The following is an 18,912-nucleotide window of genomic DNA, read 5'->3' on the forward strand; positions in this document are numbered from 1 at the left end:
CTTTTCCATTCGGGGATGCATCTACGAGCCCGGGAATTAAAGTGAATCCCTAAAACAAGGATAATGAACGTCATTACGAGGTGGGCACTAAAGGATACTGGGCACCGTTAAGGAGACCGGTGCCGGTAATCCCTTACCGCCCAATTCCGAAGTCCCTTAGCGGGAACCGTAAAGGACGTGTGGTCTGACTACACGTTCTTTACAGGACCCGTTAAGGGAACTTGGAGCTAATAACGGGCCTGCAATTAGCGGGCCCGTTATTAGCGCCTTCCCCCTTCGCATTAAGCCCTATGGGGATCAAATACGAATGGGGAATGGCTTTTGGAATGGGGACTTACCGGGTCCGCCTAGGGAGGAATGTCCCGGTAAGTCCCCTCTCCACCAGACCGGACCCGGACACGATTTTGGAGGCAGCCATGGCGCTAACATGCCTCCAAAGTCGTAATGAGGCCTAATGATTCCTAAATTTGGTTTTTAGTGACAGCTTATTCACTCTGTTGACAAACCTAAAGCACTTTTCCTGGCGATCCCACAGCACCAAGAGACCATGCAAATGGCAGCGGTGCGCAGTGTAAGACCCAATAACATCTTTAACTTTCATCCATCTTTCTTTGCACCAGTTGGACACATGAGACACAGACAGCAAAGCCAGACACCAAGGCTTTCTCAAGACGCCGCTGTCACAGTGAGGCAAAGCTGGAGGCAGTGCTTTCAGTGGGATGTTAACATTAAGCGATGGCTCTAACAAGGGGGTGTGGCCAAAGTGCTGGGCGTGACTGAAATGGGGGGCAGGTGGCTTAGGCAAAGGCCACCTGCCCCACACAATACATCATAATACCCTGCAAACATGTTTTCTGGGTCAGTCAGCATTCTCTCAGGTGGTCTTGTTTGCACTGTATGCAGTCTCCATAGTGTAAATAAATCGCTTTCTAAATAAATCACTTTCTCACTCGGTATAAAGAGAATTCAATCAGTAAGCAAAGCACCATAATTCTGTAAATAAATCAACCAGGCCCATCATCTGGGCAGCTAAACAACTATTCATAAATGGTCCTTTGGCTCTGCAGATGTTTTGGATTACAACTTCCACCATCCCTAGGACGCATAGTCAATTGCAAGGGATCATGAGAATCACACTCGAAAACATCTGGCGAGCCAAATGTTTCCAATCCCTGATTTAGGAGCTCTGCTGTTGGCTGCCTTTGTTTGTTCTGCCATGCAGAGTCCAATAAATCGGTCCTGTAATAATCTGCAGCCACTCGCCCCCTCCGCTCCACTGCTTTATTTAGGATTTTTCCTAAGGAGGGGCTGATGGTGTGCAGATATACTCTTAGGAGACATCAATGTTCACAAACTAAAGACACCTCACCACAAATTTGAATTTGCTGGGCAAATACATCTTTAAAAAAGTATTAACGTATCACTGACATGTTTTAGCCTGCTTTCAGCGCTTTGGTGTCAATATGCTTGGGGGAAATAATAAAGTTCAAGGTGGGGGTTCATGTTATGCACAAAGTTAACCCCCAGGGACATCGGAATTGGAGTTTACATTAGGAAACGTCTCCATTATATTCTATGCTCCACATAGCTGCCTCGCAGGAAAGGAGGGTAAGGGCGCTTTAATTTGTAACATCCTGATAGTAAAATGACTGTAAATCACATGTCATATAGACTCATGCGGACAGTTTCAGTGTTTTGGAGTCAGGTGTTGGTTATCCCGCTTTAGCAAAAGATATCTTCTTGTTTCCCTGCACATATTCATTTCACCCAATGTTAACCACTCAATCCATCCCTTCTGTTGTAAAGAAACTAGCAGGCGTGTCCTTTGTGCGATCAGTTAAAATCGTGCCACTTATTCATGGTGGGCTGAGCTAGCCCCCGCAGCACCCGACTCGGGCACAGTTTTTGGAGACTGCTGTAGCCTGCCCGGCCCAATCCGCTTAAATAGCTAACGGAATGGGTGCCTCGGCGTTGTGGCATGCCGGCACTTCTCAGTTTCGAATCCTGGCTGTGTTGACTCCGCCTTTCATCTTTCCGAGTTTGTTAAATTAAGTTCCATTAAACTGGGTAATATGACTGGCTAGAAATGGCAGAAATCTGGCATGAAGCACTATGCAGCGTTGTTATTCCAAGCGCTTCTTTTGGCAGGCAGGCCTTTGGTTCTGTGCACTCTGGGACGTGGCCAGCAACCCTTCACTTCTGACTCTGAGGGTTAGCTGTAAGCGCGGAGGAACCCGTTTTGACAAAAGCACCTCAGAAACAGGATTGCCAGGAATCCCCTGGCAAAGCAGAACACAAGGGAAGCTCCATCTAGCAGCCAATGACCTCGGGAGTCGGGCTAGATTTTTTTCATCCTGTTCCAGAGCCCACGAATAGGAAAGAGCCGGCTGTGCGTCCAGGGCCGAGCCCCTTCTGTTCTACTTGCTACTCTGCCTGTGCAGTCCAGAGATATGGCCCGTCTGCTCCACCCACGCACTGCCAGTCTACTCCACCCACGCAATAGCAGTCTACTCGAGCCACGCAAAGCCAGTCTACTCCAGCCACGCACTGCCAGCCTACTCACCCACGCACTGCCAATGTACTCCACCCACACACTGCCACTCTACTCACGCTCTGCCAGTGTACTCCAGCCACGCAATGCCAGTGTACTCCACCCACGCACTGCCACTCTACTCCACTTACGCTCTGCCAGTCAATTCCACCCACACTCTGCCAGTCTACTCCAGCCATGCACTGCCAATGTACTCTACCCATTCACTGCCAGTCTACTCACCCACGCCCTGCCAATCTACTCCACCCACGCACTGCCAGTCTACTCCACCCACGCACTGCCAGTCTACCCAGCCATGCACTGCCAGTCTACTCCAGCCACGCACTGCCAGTCTACTCACCCACGCACTGCCAGTGTGTCTCCACCCACACAATGCCAGTGTACTGCACCCACGCACTGCCACTCTACTCACGCTCTGCCAGTGTACTCCAGCCACGCAATGCTAGTGTACTCCACCCACACACTGCCACTCTACTCCACTCACACTCTGCCAGTGTACTCCACCCACGCACTGCCAGTGTACTCCACCCACGCACTGCCAGTCTACTCACCCACGCACTGCCAGTCTACTCCACCCACGCACTGCCAGTCTACTCCAGCCACGCACTGCCAGTCTACCCACCCACGCACTGGCAGTCTACTCCAGCCACGCATTGCTCGCTTTACAAGTAGAAACACAGTACCTCTTTGATGTTCGAAGGCAATGTGCACGACGGGAAGAACACATAGCCGATCCACTTTTTTAAGTAATATGAGACGAAAAATAAAACCGCCAGAATGGAACATCCACCGAGGGCAGTGTACACACCTACAGCTATTGTCTTCCAAACTGAGGGGTTACCTAAAACACAAACAGAAAGAAAACAAGGCCGCATGTTAGAGGCAGATAATAGCGACAGTTTCACAGTGTTTGAAGAAAACGTACATCAAGTGTCCTTTCAATATTTTGAGCCTCTGCCAAACTGAATGACCAGTACCGCATGCCGTGACGTACATTACTGCCCGGTTCAGGGTTTCTAGTACCCATTTTGGGTTAGGCGAAATTACTGCATGCGGTCATTCTCCTTGGATCATAACCGCCACTGTGAGTGGAGGGAATATCTCAACTCCCGAGCATGTTCTTTGGGGTCTATGGGTTCCATAACCTGTAACTAGGTGGGGCAGTAAAAGAGGCGGTATTTCCAAATACCTCTTGCTTTACCACTGCCACCAATCTCGAAGCGATACAGAATTAAGGCTACGCCACAGAAAACGTCTGGCATTCAAAAATGAGTTATTTGTTTATTTTTTCATTTGTAGAGCGCCTAAACCCTCGGGCACCAGGGCGCTGTTGCAGCCCAGTTAGATGTATGTGCAAGCTTGATTCATAACAGGGGTGCAGCAGTAATACAGTGATACAGTGGGGTGGACATACAGTTAGAGTGTGTGCATGCAGGGTGACATCCTTTAAGCCAGCTGCAGTTTATATGAATGGTTCTTGTGAGCATGCAATCACTGCTTGTAGAACTGCGCATGCTCCAACTAAAGACGCCGGCCACCAGACAGAATGGCTATCCCTGACAAATGCAGGGGATGGTAGGGCAAGACTGAATGGGCAGGCCACCTATCTGGGGGCTCTCCTTCAAACCCTCTGCGCTGTGTGGACCGCCTTGACCCTCTGCCTCTTCTAGACTATTCCTCTTACTCCAGTGCTGCAGGCAGCTTTTGGTGCCTCTGGGGTGGAAAGCTCCTGAAGGGGCACCAAGATTCTAAACGATTCAAGAGTGAGCCCTCACAGCGTGCAGAAGGATGTTGGTGGAGGAGCCTCAATATTTTCTCGATTGTCCGAGCATATCGAGTGAGAACAAAATAGAGTTGTGCCCCCTAGAAGTTTTTTTTTTTAAGACTATGTTTTGGAATTCTGCATTTTCCTGTATCATTTATGAGGAAAAAATATGGTAAAGTGTTAGAAAAGATTACATTTTTGCAACTTCCCTCCATAGTTTTTTATGAAACCCATTCTTTTTGCTGTTTTTGAAGCAGTCCTGACCTTTTGAAGGGAGGTAAAGCCTTCAGCTTCACTTCACTGGCCTTTTGCTCACATGTTATGGGGAAACTGACTAATCCTTCAGAATGTAAGTGCTGAGAACCTTTTGTTCTCTTTTGAATTCTTGTAGTTTTTACATTGCACACAGCAGCTTACAGTGCAGTGCAATGGGCATACTTTTGTATCCCCATAACCTTTTACTTTAGAGATTTTGGGCTACTTTTACATGTGCCTAAAGACAAGCTGCTGGCATGAGCTACCCTTTTGCTGTATTTTTATTGTGCACCTTAATGTTTAGCGCGTACGGCTACTAAACGTGGCTAGTGCCCTAAAATGCCCGTGCCGCAAGACTTTTGCGTGTTCTTTGGCCATATTGGAGTTTGGCCTTCTTCCTGCCCTCTGAGGTCAGGAAATCCCATATGAGGGCATGCACTTGCCCGGGAAAGCTGCTGTGTTCATGGGCTAGTGATGCCTTTGTGTATGTGGCCAAGGAAGAGGCTAGGACTGTCTAGGCAAAGGAGGGGAACAAGGGAGAACAAAAACAACGACCTTTCTAGGCCCAATGACATTGCAAATGTGCAAGTGCATGGGAGAGGGAAGGGGAAAAGTGCATGGAAGGGGGGCGGGGAGAGAAGTGGAAAGTGTGGAGCAAAGGAAAACAGATAAATAATAAAATAAATAAAAAAATAAATAGCAAAGGCAACAAACTGTGGTGGTGCAGCCTGCAAGTGGCAAGGGCTGGGTTTAAGGCGGCAGACAAAGTATGTCTGATAAATGGAGGAAGAGAAAAAAAAGGGGGGTCTGTATGGTACACATACAGACCCCAGTGCAAGGGGTGGCCCAAATCGTTGCCTCAAATGGTTTACGTCGGGATATTGGTCCATACAAACTGCCACAACACCTACTCACCATCTTTAAGTAAAGCCTATTGTAATCAACTTAATATTTACAACACCTCGATCACCACCGCCAAGCGACCCTTCTACTCAACAACCATTGAGTCCATTCCAAACCCGCCAAAAAAATCTCTATTCCTAAGAAACGTTCACCTCCTACCCCTTATCAGCTTTCTTTCACAGCTACGTATGTATTCTCCTATTACTGCTTACGCTCTACCTTTTTTGCCCAGTGCTCCTTCCTCCTGTCCTAATCTTACAGTCACTGCTTCACTCAGTTGCTTTGCCATCCTGTCTCTTGATGACCGCTCTCCTCCTGTCCAAATCATTGCTTCTTATTTCCAATACCTCCTCATCTTTGAGTGTGGTTCCCTCCCCTCTAAAATCTGAAGCAATGGCCCTTATAAACACACCCATGTCAGACCCTCTCCTCAATACAAACGATTGTATTACTTTTTCCAGGAGTCTGTGATCACTGTTCAACTGCAGCTCTTCATTGAAGGTCAAGTATTCTACAACCCTTTCAGGCTGCCTCCTTCTCAGGCCATGGCCTTCCCGACTTGCCTGTCTCATTGACACTCATATGGCAACAGTTGCCGTTGGTGTCTTTTGCCTGGTGATGTTTGACCTCTATGCAGCCTTTGACACTATCATTTGCCTTTCCCAGGTCTCTGACTTCACGTGTCCTGCTCTTTCCTGGCTCTCCTCTCTTGTATACAGCTGTCCGCTGTCAGTCTGCCTTCCTCCCTTTTGCATGGCTCCTCCTGCTGAAACCTGCAGTGTACCCAGGAGTCTTCTCTTTCTCATTCCACTTTAATTTCTGTATACACCCTCTTGCTTCGCCAACATCTGCTTCCATTTCTTTACCTATCCTGGCAATGATCAGACCCCGATTCACCTGGAGGGGGGACCTTCGATCCGCTGTCTCCAAATTTCAGACCTCTACGTCCAGAACATCAAACTGGGAGTAACAAATTATCTCTGACTTAAGTCAGACAAGGCCAAGACCACAGTCTTTGGTGGCCCCATAACTTGTCCCACGCTAGTCTTCACTGTAAAAACAATATTCTTGCTAAATTTGTAAACTCACTAACTTTCCTGCATCCAGTGTCTCAAGTCTTCTCTTCCTGCCATTTCTATCTCTGCCTTCTTTGACAAATCTTCCCCTTTCTTAATCAACCTCTTGACGTTTCTGGTGCTTCCACTCTTATCCAATCTCACAACGACTATGCCAACTTTCGCTATCTAGGTCTCCTGGCTTTCTGCCTTACATGCCTGCAAGTTATTCTGAACAATGTCACTCCTCTCATTTTTGGACTGTGTAAATCCTCCAATATCACCCTTTTTCTGGTCAACCTTTACTGGGTTGTTTATGTATTGTGTGTTTGTTAGGGCCCCTCCAATGTTTGTATAGTTTAGTTCCATTTGTTGAGCACAACTGTTGCTGCATGTGGACTCCTGGCGCAAGCCCAAAGGAGAAGCAGAATACACAATTAAACAGTAAAAAGATGCAAAGCTTTAGTTTATGACAGAATGTTCAAATGGATGTGCTCAGCTCAAGTTGCAGTAGAAGCATGTTCCACATGGGGGGATCCTATCCAGGGAAAGACTGTCCATTCCTGTGACTTTGCCCTATTTGGGAACCATGAGAAGTGCCATATGAGTGACCCAAATGTCAATATAACACGTGCACTGCCACCAGCCATAAAGGTATGCTTGTCACTTTAACAGAAATGTTACATTAGCAGTGAGAAAGGGGATACTGTGTCACCCCTCAGCACACCACATAAGGGTGGGTGTGGTGATCTCACAATATAACATGTAGAAGGGATATAAAAATATCCTGCTACCCTTGAGAACCTGTGTTCTGACAAGGAGAGTAAAGGACTGTAACATAAATGCTACAGAATTAGTGGGAAAGGGGATACTATGTAAACCTTCAGCACTCCACAAAGGTGGGGTGTGATTATCTAACAATGGGAAGTGTAGAAAGGATAAAAAGTATCCATCTACACATGGGAACATTAGTTCATACAAGGGAAGTAAGAGAAAATGAAACTAAAGTCCAAGGGGCTCCTCAGCAACAATGCTCAGAAAGTGCTGCATGCTGCAATAGTAAAATGTAGATGCCCAAAAAGTTATAGGAAAGTATGATTCCAAAAATAAAGTATGGGGTGTTAGGCAAGATTTGATGTAACCCTGTGGGGGACTACACAACACGTGTCCTCTTGTAACCCACCTTTTGGTATAGGCCTGTACTACACAAGTTGGTAGTGTGACTGAGCAGCCAGGCTAATCTCAAGAGGGGTAAATGTGAGCTGTGGAGCCGTAGCAATTAAATTTGCAAATACAAGTAACCAAGTAATACTTACACTCAAGGTTTTAGTTATAAATATTTATTGAACAGCAGTTTTTTAAATAAGCATTCTTCAAAAAGGGCAATATAGGTAACAATCAAATATACTTACAAATACTTTTCCAGAATCAACACAAAGCTAGTAGATACTCTTTAGAGATGCTTTTTACACACGTCCTACACCCTGAGGTGACTTCACTAACTTGGACAGTAATGGCATTTATATATCATTTGCACACTTTGTAGATTCTGAGGTTCGTAGAAAGGAAAGGTTAAGGGAAGGAACACGGTTAAACAGGTTCTCAAAGCATGTGAGCACTTGAATCTTCCAATCAAGTCTAGACAAAAACCTTTCCCAGCAGAAATAGTTTAAAACCAAGGGATCACCACTGAGGGGCAGTAAATATCAAAGTCAAGAGGAGTAGAAGAGTCTGCAGGGAGCCAGGACAGCCAAAGTCCATTGGAGCACAGTCGATGGAGCTGAGGCACTTCTTAGATAACAAAGTCTTGCACAAAGTTAGAGTTTGTTGAAGAAAAATCACTGTCGGGTTACAAGCTGTTTCACTTGTGAAGGGTAGAGCTGAAATCAACTCTAGCAAAGTAGCAACTGCAAGTCTCAACTGAGAAGAGCAAAGCTACACACACTGAGGTAAGCAGCCCAAGTGGGAACAGTAGCTTTGGTTAGAAGAAGAGTGGTCCAGCTGGCTTGTCTGGTTGCAGTGATGCAGATCCTGGGTTACAGGGCTTCAGTCGTGGGGACAAGAGGGAGGACGTCTGGAGGACTCCTGTGGCAGTAATTCAGAGGTCGGCAGAAGCTACGGGGTCTTTTCAGATCAGCGGCACTTCGCTGTTTCAGCGCTCAGTAAACAGCACCACCGCAGATCTTGGACACCGGTTGGGCTTCCTTCACTCCTCGAGTCCTGCACTCTGGTGCTGGGACTCAAGCGCTGGTTGTCCTGCTTCTGGAGGGTCGTGGGGAGACTCCTGGAGCTTCTGGCCAGCTTGCAGATGTTGCACTCAACTACAGACTTCTTGACCCTGGCACTCGGTTCCTGCAGCAGCAAAGAAGTACAGCCAGTCTGGGAAGATGGTCCAGTGGAGTTCATCTCAGGGTTAGTTGGTCCCGCTAACCCAAGGGAAGAAGTCGTCCCTTCCGGAGCTTGTCGATCAGAAAAAGGAGTTTCAGCACAGTAACAGGGCTTCACCGGGCAATTCGAAGGTCTGGAGGATGTAGCAAGCTTCTTTCACGGTTTCTTAGTCTGGTGTTCAGTGGTTGATTCTGCCTCTAGTCCCAAAACCCTTGCCTTTTAAGCAGGTTTCTCCCATTCGTGCACAGCCTAGCTGTCACTGAAACAGCAGGGTGGCTGTCCTGAAAGCCAATTAGGACTGGGTGCATTCAGGCATTCCTAAAGACAAAGGACAAGTGAGTTTCGGGGACCTCCCTCACTTCCTGCCCTTCCAGACACACTGGAGGCAGAGGCGGGTTTCAGTACTGAAGTCCACCAAAAAGGCAAAACGAACAAAGGCTTGTCGCGCAGAGTAAAACCCAAGAAAGACCTCACAAACAGAAAATGGCGAAAAAAGAAGACCGGGGCCATTTTTGCAAAATGACCACCCATGGGTGCTATACTGCAGCTGAGGATTCAGCCTGCATTAGAAAAACAAACGCAATGGTAGGAACATGGAACATTAAACCACTTCCACCAGCCATTTCAAGTAGTGAGGGTAACATAATCTTTTTACATGAATAGGTAGTATAAGGGGCTACTAAGTACCCCCCAGCACTCCACATAAGATGGTTTGTGCTGGACTCACAAAGAGAAAAGGTAAGTGAAGTCAATTTCACTGTACTATTCTTAGGAACAGTACTTCACAGAAGAAAAGGTTTTTAAACCTTCTGAGAAATCTAAAGGATTTCTCTGCGACACTGCACTGAAGGTGCTGTCTGTCGCCATACAAAAAGTAGATGCCTATGGAGTATGGCAGACTACAAAAACAAAGGAAACATAATCCAAATCAGGTTAAAACACATGAGGGAGTGAGAGAAATGTCTCACTCACTCCAGGGTTAAAATTAAAAAGTCCTAAAGTCCAACAAAAGAGCTGGGGGTCTCTAAAGTTGAAGGGAATTAGCACAGAAACAAGAATTCTTCCCAACATGGAGAGACATAAAAAATTACTCCCATAGATAGTGTAAAAGAAAGGGTGATTTGGAAAAATGGTTCATACTCAGTCAGGGACATAGAAAGAGAATCCATACGTCCAGCAAAAAGTGCTGGGGACTCACTGGTGAAGGTGGTTTGGCATAAATATGAAAATCTAACCCAACAGTACATCATGTCCCTAAGGATGATAGATTAATACTTAAGCAGTGGACATGAGAGAGGAGATCAAAATCTTAAGCACCAGCATTTCTGCTCCTTTAACTGCAAAGACAGGAGTGATAAGTTCATAAATATCCTCAGATGTGCAACAGCCACCCCACCCCTCCATCCTTTAATTTGATCTTGTCTGAATATCTGATATCCAAAAGGTCCCAGGTTCCTATAGTCTGACCTTAAGCATTACATCCCCCCCCACTTGTGGTCTTCACTTTTCTGGTTCTCCTTTGCTCATCATTTCTAACTTCTGCTTGACCCGTAAGTGTGGCAGGGTCTTCACTGTCCTGCACTCCGGAAATCTCTCCTGCTATCTCTTCAGATGATTCCTACTCTTTCTGCCTTTCAGAATAAGCTGACAGTGTGATTCCTATTGCCTGCTTCCTGTGGCAGGTCAGAAGTAGGACACATGCCCTGATCTTCCTTTTGACTTGATCTTTATAAATAGGTGAAAATAACTAAACACCTAACGTAATGGGTTTTCCCTACCTAACCAAACTAAACTAGAATACTTGTCAGTTGTCAGCGAGCCCAAAAGAAAGATCCGTCCAAGGTCCAAAACTAATCTATGCCGACCCTTCCACTATCAAATAAACGAAGGCATAGGAGAATGACTCCCTTCTCCTGTGGGCTTATTTCTTAGCATGTTTGGTTTAGTGATGTATTCATAGGTAGTTCTTTGTAACTACTTTTATCAAGTCATGAAGTTCAAATAATGGGCTTTCCACTTCTCTCTCACTCTTATTTTGTTATCTTGCAAATGTGTTGGTTTTCTTTTCCACTTTCTCTTCGGGCTCTTTTACTCTTCATTTGTTATGCAAACTTGATCTCTTGGTTCAATGTCCAATCCCTTTCATGGTTAGGGTAAACAACATTGGTTGTGTTACAGTTCTCAATCTCCTTATGTATTTCCAACACTTCCTATTTACTTGCACAAGTAGGAGTGTTCTCTAAGACTTGCTCCTTACTGGGATGGGTATGAGTACTCCACTAATTATTCTTTAAGATGTGTTCTTTACTGGGATGTGTATGAGCAGCACAGTAAGGATTCTCACTCTTGTTCCACACTTGTTCCTCACTGGTACGAGTAGGAGTAGCCCACTCAGTATTTTCGGTCCCCTCCCCAGGTCTCCCCATTACCTTTCTAATTCAGGGACTGCGTCACTGGGCCTGTAGTTTGGACAGCACTCTCTTCTCTTGATGTTTGGACACCGTCTTCACTCTCCGCTTTCTCGTCTTTCAGCACACTCTGCATTACCCTCCGGTAAGTGGTCTTGGCATCCTTAAGGCACTGCCTCATTTCCTCGGTCACACCACCCCTTCTTGCTCAGTCCGTCTTGGGACCTTTCTCCAGTCTTTCGGCTTCTCGCAGCTTCGGTCTCTTAGAGTGTAACTCGGGAACTTGCATACATCAGCTTTCATCCAGCATTGGAAGCTTCCCTGTTTCCTTGAGCTCCGCTCAGAAAGCTGATTTGAAACTCCCGGGCATCTCTCACTGTCTCTTCCTCCCAGTTTTATGATGCTGCACTGGGCCTTCGCCACTGGATGGCCCTGGGACACTTCAGAGAAGACTCACTTACTAGGCTACCAGGAAAGGTCAAGAATGGTTGTTCCCACCACTCTACAGAGTTGAAGCACCAACGAGGCTCTTTGGAGATATATGATATGATATTTTATTTGTATCGCGCTCGTACACAAGTGTTTCAGAGCGCAACTAGGCAAGGGAGGGGAACAAGGGAGAACACAGTACAACATAAAAACGATCTTACTAGGCCCAGTGACATTCAGAACGCGCAAGTGCATGGGAAAGGGAAAAGGGAAAAAGTGCATGGAAGGGGGAGAGTGGAAAGTGCAGAAGCTGAGGAGCGCAGATAAATAAAATAAATAGAAAATGGAGGCAACCTGTGGTAGTGCAGCCAGCAAGTGGCAAGTGCTGTGTTTAAGGCAGCAGACTGGGTAAGTCTGAATAAGTGCAGAAAAGAAGAAAAATGGGGGGGGGGGCTGCATGGGTACAGATACAGTCCCCAGTGCAAGGGGTGGCCAGGAGGCAGTGAAGGAAGGTGGCAGGGTGAGCAGGTACCTGGGCCCACGGTACAGAGGGTGGCCAGGTGCACAGTGCCAAGAGAGCAGAGCAGCAGGGGAGAAGGGGAGCGAAGGCAGAAGCAAAGAGGAAGGTTTTGAGGTGCTTCCGGAACCGGAGATGGTTCTAGAGTGGCAGGGAGGTTGTTCCAGAGGGAGGCCCCAGCCGAAGATAGAGATCTACCCCCAGCTCGTTTCTTTGAAAAACGACTGACCCTGAGGGAGTTAGAGGTAGAAGAGCGAGAGGTATTTGCAGAGGGATAGCTGAAGGTATTTTGGACCCAGGCCCCAGAAAGCCTTGTGGACAATGCAGAGGGTTTTGAATTTAATCCTTGCATCCACTGGGAGCCAATGGAGAGATTTCAAAGCTGGAGAGATACGGTCTCAGGGCTTGAGGCCAAGGACAAGTCTCGCAGTCCCGTTCTGGATAAGTTGTAGAGGGCGGAGAGTAGAGGCAGGTAGATTTAGAAAGAGGCTGTTAAAATAGTCCAAGCTAGAGAGAACCAGAGCTTGGGATACCATGAGCTTCTGGGGGAAGGAGAGGAAAGGCAGAATACCTCTGAGGAGGTGCAGTCGGAAGTTTGACTTTTTAGAGACATCAGAGATATGGGCCGAGAAGGAAAGTGTGGAGTCAAAGATGACGCCAAGGTTCTTAGCCTCGCAGGTTGGGGTAGGAGGAGGGCCAAAGGAGGCCGGCCAGAGAGTGAGGGAAAAGGATGGAGATGGTGTGCCGATGAGGAGGATCTCCGTCTTGCTGGCATTCAGACAAAGATCATTGGCGGCACACCAATTTTGAATGGCAGTTAGGCAGTCAGAGATTAGAGAGGGAGAGGAGGTGGCCGAGGGCAGCCGGAAAAATCAGTAGCTAGGCAGGGTTTCACCAGGACAGCAGCAGGATTCGGTTGCCAGGCTTCTTCAAGATACTTCCACGGAACTTCCTTCTTCTGCACGGCTACTCAGGATACCTGGCTCCTCTTCAGATCTGCTGGAATAGCGGCAGGACTTCTCTCCTTATCCCAAATTCAGGTGCATGATCAGACTTAACCCTCCAATGACAATATCTGCCCCACACATGCCCACCAACAGTGGTCCAATCAGGGACCACTGTGGGTGTGACTCATGCATGCACACCAGACATACTAGCACCAGTGTGTGGATTGAGACCAGACAGTCCCAGCCCACTTCCTGAGAGCCAGCAAGCGTATGCACAAGCCCGCGAAAATAAAGGGTTTCCCGGGCAAGTGCCGGACCATAAAAGGATTTTCCTGACGTAGCAGGGCAGGAGGAAGGCCAAGACACAAGATGGCGAAGGAAAAAAAAAAACTCAATGCACGGCCATGTTGGGACACTAGCCACTGTCAGTAGCCAAACCTAGTAAAGCTAATAAAAAATGTAGTCTATGCCAAAACGATGAAACAAAAGAATCACTAAAGCATCTGGTTTTATTCTGTCCAGATTTGGACGCAATAAGAACACAACTAATGGCTAGGATTACTAGCATCTATGCAGGTCGAACAGCAGAAGATTGGTGGCTTCAGTTACTGAGAGGACAACGAATACGACTTACCTTAGCGTTGTTGAAACTCTTGTTGGTAATCTTAAAAAAACAACAATTTAAAAACCAACAAGTCACTGACCTAGTAACCTGAAAGAACTTGATAAATGGAAAATTAATTCATTTAGTTTTTCCTTTCTTTCTCTCTATGTTCTCTCATTGCTGATTGTTACTGATGCAAGATCTTCTTTTTAATCAATATGATGGTAACATAAAAGGAAACAGGTTTGTAAATCACAATCCAATAAAGCCTATAAAAATATATATATATATACAAGAAAAAGTAGAAAAAGTAAAGGCTGCCACCAGTTTGTCCGTAGACACATCTTAGGTAACCCCAAAATCCCTTTGAGTGTAAAGACTAAGGGAAACATACTTTTCCAGTTAGTTTCCCTATAACAATGAGCAAAAGGCCAGTGGAGTGAAGCTGGAGGCTTCCCTTCACTACAAAAAGCAAGAAATTGTGTAAAACAAAAGCAAAAGGTTTGGGGGTCCACAGAATGTGGAGGGAAGGTTGCTAAAAGAAAAAACCTTCCTAACAGTACTACAGGAAATTCCATATAAGGTCAAGCACTTGCCCAGGAAAGCTGCTGCTTTCGCGGGCTATCGAGATCTTTGTGTGGGGGAGGCCACGGAAGGGGGTGGGACTGTTGGGCCCAACTCCACATCCATGGTGCCTGAAAGTTTGAGAGTGGAACATGAGAGAAATCCACAGTGGTCCCTGATCGGACCACTGCTGGCAGTTTGAATGGTGCAGATCCTTACCACTGGTGGGCTTGGACTTGCCTCCAGGCAAAATCTTGGATAAGAAGAATACTCCTGCAGCCATTTCTTCAGATCAGCGTTGGAGGCAAGTATCTTGTGTAGAAGAGTAGCCGACTGAAGATCCGCGGATGACTCCCGAAGAGGCCCAGCATCCCTTTCTGAGTTTGTCCCGGCGAAGCCCTGCTGTACAACCTGATCTGCGAAGGCCCTGAGCGGTGCTTTAACCCTTGGACTGGTGGGACCAACCAGTGTCGATGCATTCGAGGATCCAGCCCTCTTGAGCCTTCAAAAGTGTCCCTGGACCACCTGATGGACTGACCAGCTCTACAGTGGGCTACCTTGCTAGAACTGTCACTATTCTGCGTTCGTCACCGGAACTTCGGGGATCACCAGCTTGTCATATAAGTCACTTTCCAGAGGAATTTCAGCCTCCTAGTTTCACGGGATCCTGTTCTGAAAAGTCTTCTTCAACCGCAAATGGAAGGACGCCTGCCGTCGCCTCTGTGCGGTGGACATTGCTGGAACATGCCTTCGCTCGTCTGGTGAAGTGCCCTCAAGAGATCTGCATCCTGGAACCGACCAGAAGAATCCTTGCACCCGCAGTTCCTGGGCACCCTCTCAGTGGAACCGACGGCAGGAAAACCTACCTCCAGCAACTCCCAGTCAACCCACCTAGCCATCTGGGAAAATCAGAGTCAAGGGGGCAAGCAAGTGCATTGCATTTGGCCCTCCAGCCAGTTCTCCTTAGAATCTTAGAATAAACCCTAGAATAAACATTGGCTATTCCATTGGACTGCTTTTTAATCATTACGTCTAAAAGCAGCTGTATCTGAAAGACAGAAACATACTTTTACCTACCAGTAACTTTGTTGCTTTTCTTTTCTGGAACCTTCATCAACACAACAACCTTACCTACTTAAGACACTTCCCGGGAGAAGCCTTGTGAGGTTCAGGCACAAGGCCCCACTCTTCATAAGGATTGGATTTCTAAAATTATGGTATATTTCCTGTGACTTGGTTCCATAGTACTGCATCACTTACCTTCTTTTGTTGAACAAGTTATTGAAAACATTCTGAAGAACTTATGGTGACTGTGTATGTGTTTATAATTAAGTGTTGTGCCATATTTTCACCTGCTTGTTTATTTTCCTATTGTGTATTTGGGGCCTAGAATAAATATACTATTTTTGTACTTGCCTGTCTAAACTGAATTATTTTTGTGCTTCGCTGTGTGGACTCATTGTGGACCGCTGACCCCACCCACACTCTCCTGTGAATAGGCTTGACTGCTCTCCTCTGCTACCTTGATTGGCTGAAGCATGGTGGATGGTTTTCAGTGGAGCCCAGATGGCATCTGGGATTCCTGCGAGTCAAGCATTTCCATGTCCAGATGGCAGATGACCAGGGCTTGGGCAACTGGTTTGAAACTCGTGAAAGGAATGGAAGGCTTGATTTGGCGGGGGAGCGAAGGCTGATACTATGCTACTTGGGTCTTCTTGGTGATGTGTGCTTTGGAAAGGTCACAGTCAAGGGTGAAGCTAAGATATGAATCAGTTGAGCTTCATGTTAGTCAGCCAGCCAGCCAGTGTGTTATCTAAGACATTGTACTTGGTACTTGGCACAAGGGTGCAGAGTTGTGACCTGTAAGAAATCAACCAAGATTGAGCCTTTTATGAAGAACTGTAAACATCAAAGATTAAAATGCCTGAGGCTGCAAATGAGGATTTCTTGGGATACATACTGGTCCCCGCTCTGCAGGGAAGACTCTGGATTGCTGGAAGGGGTGAGCGCCAAGGAAAACAATGATATTGCCAATAAACAGACTGATTTGTGGAAAGACAATGGGCCAGGTGGCCTTCAGTAGAATTATCTTTGTATCTCCATGTTGGGAATCCCTTTCTCTAATGGGAAAGTACTTTTAACATGAACAGTGTAGTTCCCATCCGACAGGAAGAGCTCTTGGTTCACCTGGGTTGGGGGTCCATTTCTCCAAAAGGAAATAGCTGCTTCACTGTGAATGGGCTACTTCCCATTAGAGAAAAGGAACTCTTGCCCTAGTATACATGTACCTTACAGATTGATAAGAAATGGAAATAGAAGTTCAAAGAACTTCAGGAGGAATCTTGGAATTATTGAACAGAGCCCCAATTCACATTTGCCAATGCAAAACTATACTAGGGAAACACGTTTCTTCCCTGGTTTTATAGACTCCTCCATGGCTTTTGATTGTAAATGTATCCCATAGTACGCGCTGATGCAAAGATGGATTTAGAAGACTCCTTATTGCGGATTGTCAAACAGATGCACTTTCAGGCAGAATAGTGTGGTCCATGATTCAGTGTAAATGAACAGTGGTGTTTCATTAACACATTGTAAGCTATGGCCATGTTTTGTCCCGGTTTTGTTAGACCTTTGAATAAACAGGGTTCGGTACGCTGAGCTAGCAGCGACTTTCGTTGATGGTAGGCACTCCGCCCTCTTGTTATATGTGGATGACGTTGTATTGTAGGGAGACATACCAGCTGTGGCACAAAAACTGATCAATTGAATTCACAGTTTATGACATTTAAGAACCGTTAGATTACCTCCCAATTAGAATCACAAGTGATCTAAAACAGAAACCACATATGAAAAAGATTAACACTTGATGGTACATTCTAATGTTGGGGTTCTTTAGCTCCCTAGTTGTAAAGAATTACAGCTAGCAATGACCAGAAAGTTAAATCTATCCAGATAGCAATGAAAGCTCATGGTATCTGTAACGAAAACAGACTAGCCTTGTGAAAAAAGAAAATTCCTCTGCAGCACTTTGTGTTTTTCTCAATCCACCCCTTCACATTTACTTCACAAAAAGGAGATACTGAGGACAAATGAAGACCACTGCTGGTTGCTTCCGTAGCTCTTCCAAGAGGGCTCCAGGGGTTGAGGGTGCTCTGCAGATACCTCCAGAGTGGCCCTTGTGGACTGCAGTGATCAATGCTATATTGAGGAGATGGCGCTTGCTGCTCCAGTGCTGTGAACATCAGACCCTTCAATCAGCACATAAGCAGAATGCTGTGAGGACCTTGAAGCAAGGTGCAGAGCATTTCCCTAGCATTGATGCACCTTTTATCTACCTGCTTCCTTAAGAGTCATGGAGGCTGGTGCCAGGCGTCTTGCGGGGACCATTGAGGGTTTGAGGCGTGGCACCATTAATGTGCAGCTAGATGGAGAGCAGAGGTTCCTGGCGTGCTGCGTGTTAGGGAGAATTTTCATTTCTGTTCTAATTTCCACCCCAGCTCTTTTTCTGGACTTAGGACTTTTTCAGTGAGTGGGGCCTTTCTTTTTTACTCGCTCATGTGTTTTTCCCCCGATTAGGATTTTATGTTGTCACTGTTTTTGGAGTCTGACAAACTCCATAGGCATCTGCTTTTTGTATAGTGACACAAAGCACCCTCAGTGCATTGTCACTGACAAGTCCTTTGGATTTCTCTTAAGGTTTAAATACCTTTTCCTGGGTGAAATACCGTTCACAAGAATAGTAAGGTAAAATTGATCTTACCTTTTACTTTGTAGGTCCAGCACACACCATCCGCAGGCTAAACCCTTAGCTGCAGTACAGCACCCATGGGTGACCATTTTGTTAAAATGGCCATGGTCTTCTTTTTTTGCCATTTGTGAGGTCTTTCTGGGCTTTTACTCTGTGCATTGAGACATGTTTGAACCTTTTGTGTGTTTTTCCTTTGGCGGGTTTCAGCCCTGAAGCCCGCCCCTGCCTCCAGTGTATCTGGAAGGACAGGAAGTGAGGGAGGGCCCAGATCTCCCCTGTCCTTTGTCTCTAGGTGTGCCTGAGTGAAACTAGTCCCAATTGGACGGCTGGTTGTCCGGGAAGGACAACCACCCTACTGTGTGATTGACAGCCTAGGGCTGTGAATGAATGAGAACAAGCTTAAAAGGCGAGGTTCTTGGGATTATAGGCAGAGTGGACCACTGGAAGAAACATCTGAAGAAGAAATCATGAAGAGAAGCCCGTTGCAACCTCCTGGACCTTGAATTGCCTGGTGAAGCCCTGCTGCTGTGTTGACCTCCTTTTTCGAATCGACAGAAGCTCTGGATGGAACGACTTCTCCCCTTGAGCTGGTGGGACCAACTAGCCCGTGGCAAACTCCACTTTGGCGCAATCCCCGACTTGCTGTGCCTCTCCAGTCTTGCAGAAGCCCAATGCCAGGGGTCAAGTGTTCATAACAGAGTGCAACGTCATCCGCGGAATGAATCCGGCCAAAAGCTCCAGCAGCCTCCTCAGGACACTCCAGAAGCAGGAAATCCCG

The 18,912-nt window shown here is 46.5% G+C and overlaps 1 protein-coding gene across 2 annotated transcripts in view; it reads right to left on the reverse strand.

Annotated features, from left to right (window-relative positions):
* The window catches only part of IFNAR1 (interferon alpha and beta receptor subunit 1), a 342,571-nt gene that overhangs the window by 12,817 nt on the left and 310,842 nt on the right, over nucleotides 1-18,912 (reverse strand). For both annotated transcript variants that reach the window (XM_069636295.1, XM_069636294.1), the window contains exon 10: nucleotides 3,235-3,392. In XM_069636295.1, coding sequence (XP_069492396.1) covers nucleotides 3,235-3,392 — 158 coding nt within the window. The remainder of the gene's footprint in view (nucleotides 1-3,234; nucleotides 3,393-18,912) is intronic.

The sequence above is a fragment of the Ambystoma mexicanum genome, chromosome 7p (genome assembly GCF_040938575.1).
Source record: "Ambystoma mexicanum isolate Mex_15411 chromosome 7p, UKY_AmexF1_1, whole genome shotgun sequence".
In the NCBI taxonomy this organism is placed as follows: domain Eukaryota; kingdom Metazoa; phylum Chordata; class Amphibia; order Caudata; family Ambystomatidae; genus Ambystoma; species Ambystoma mexicanum.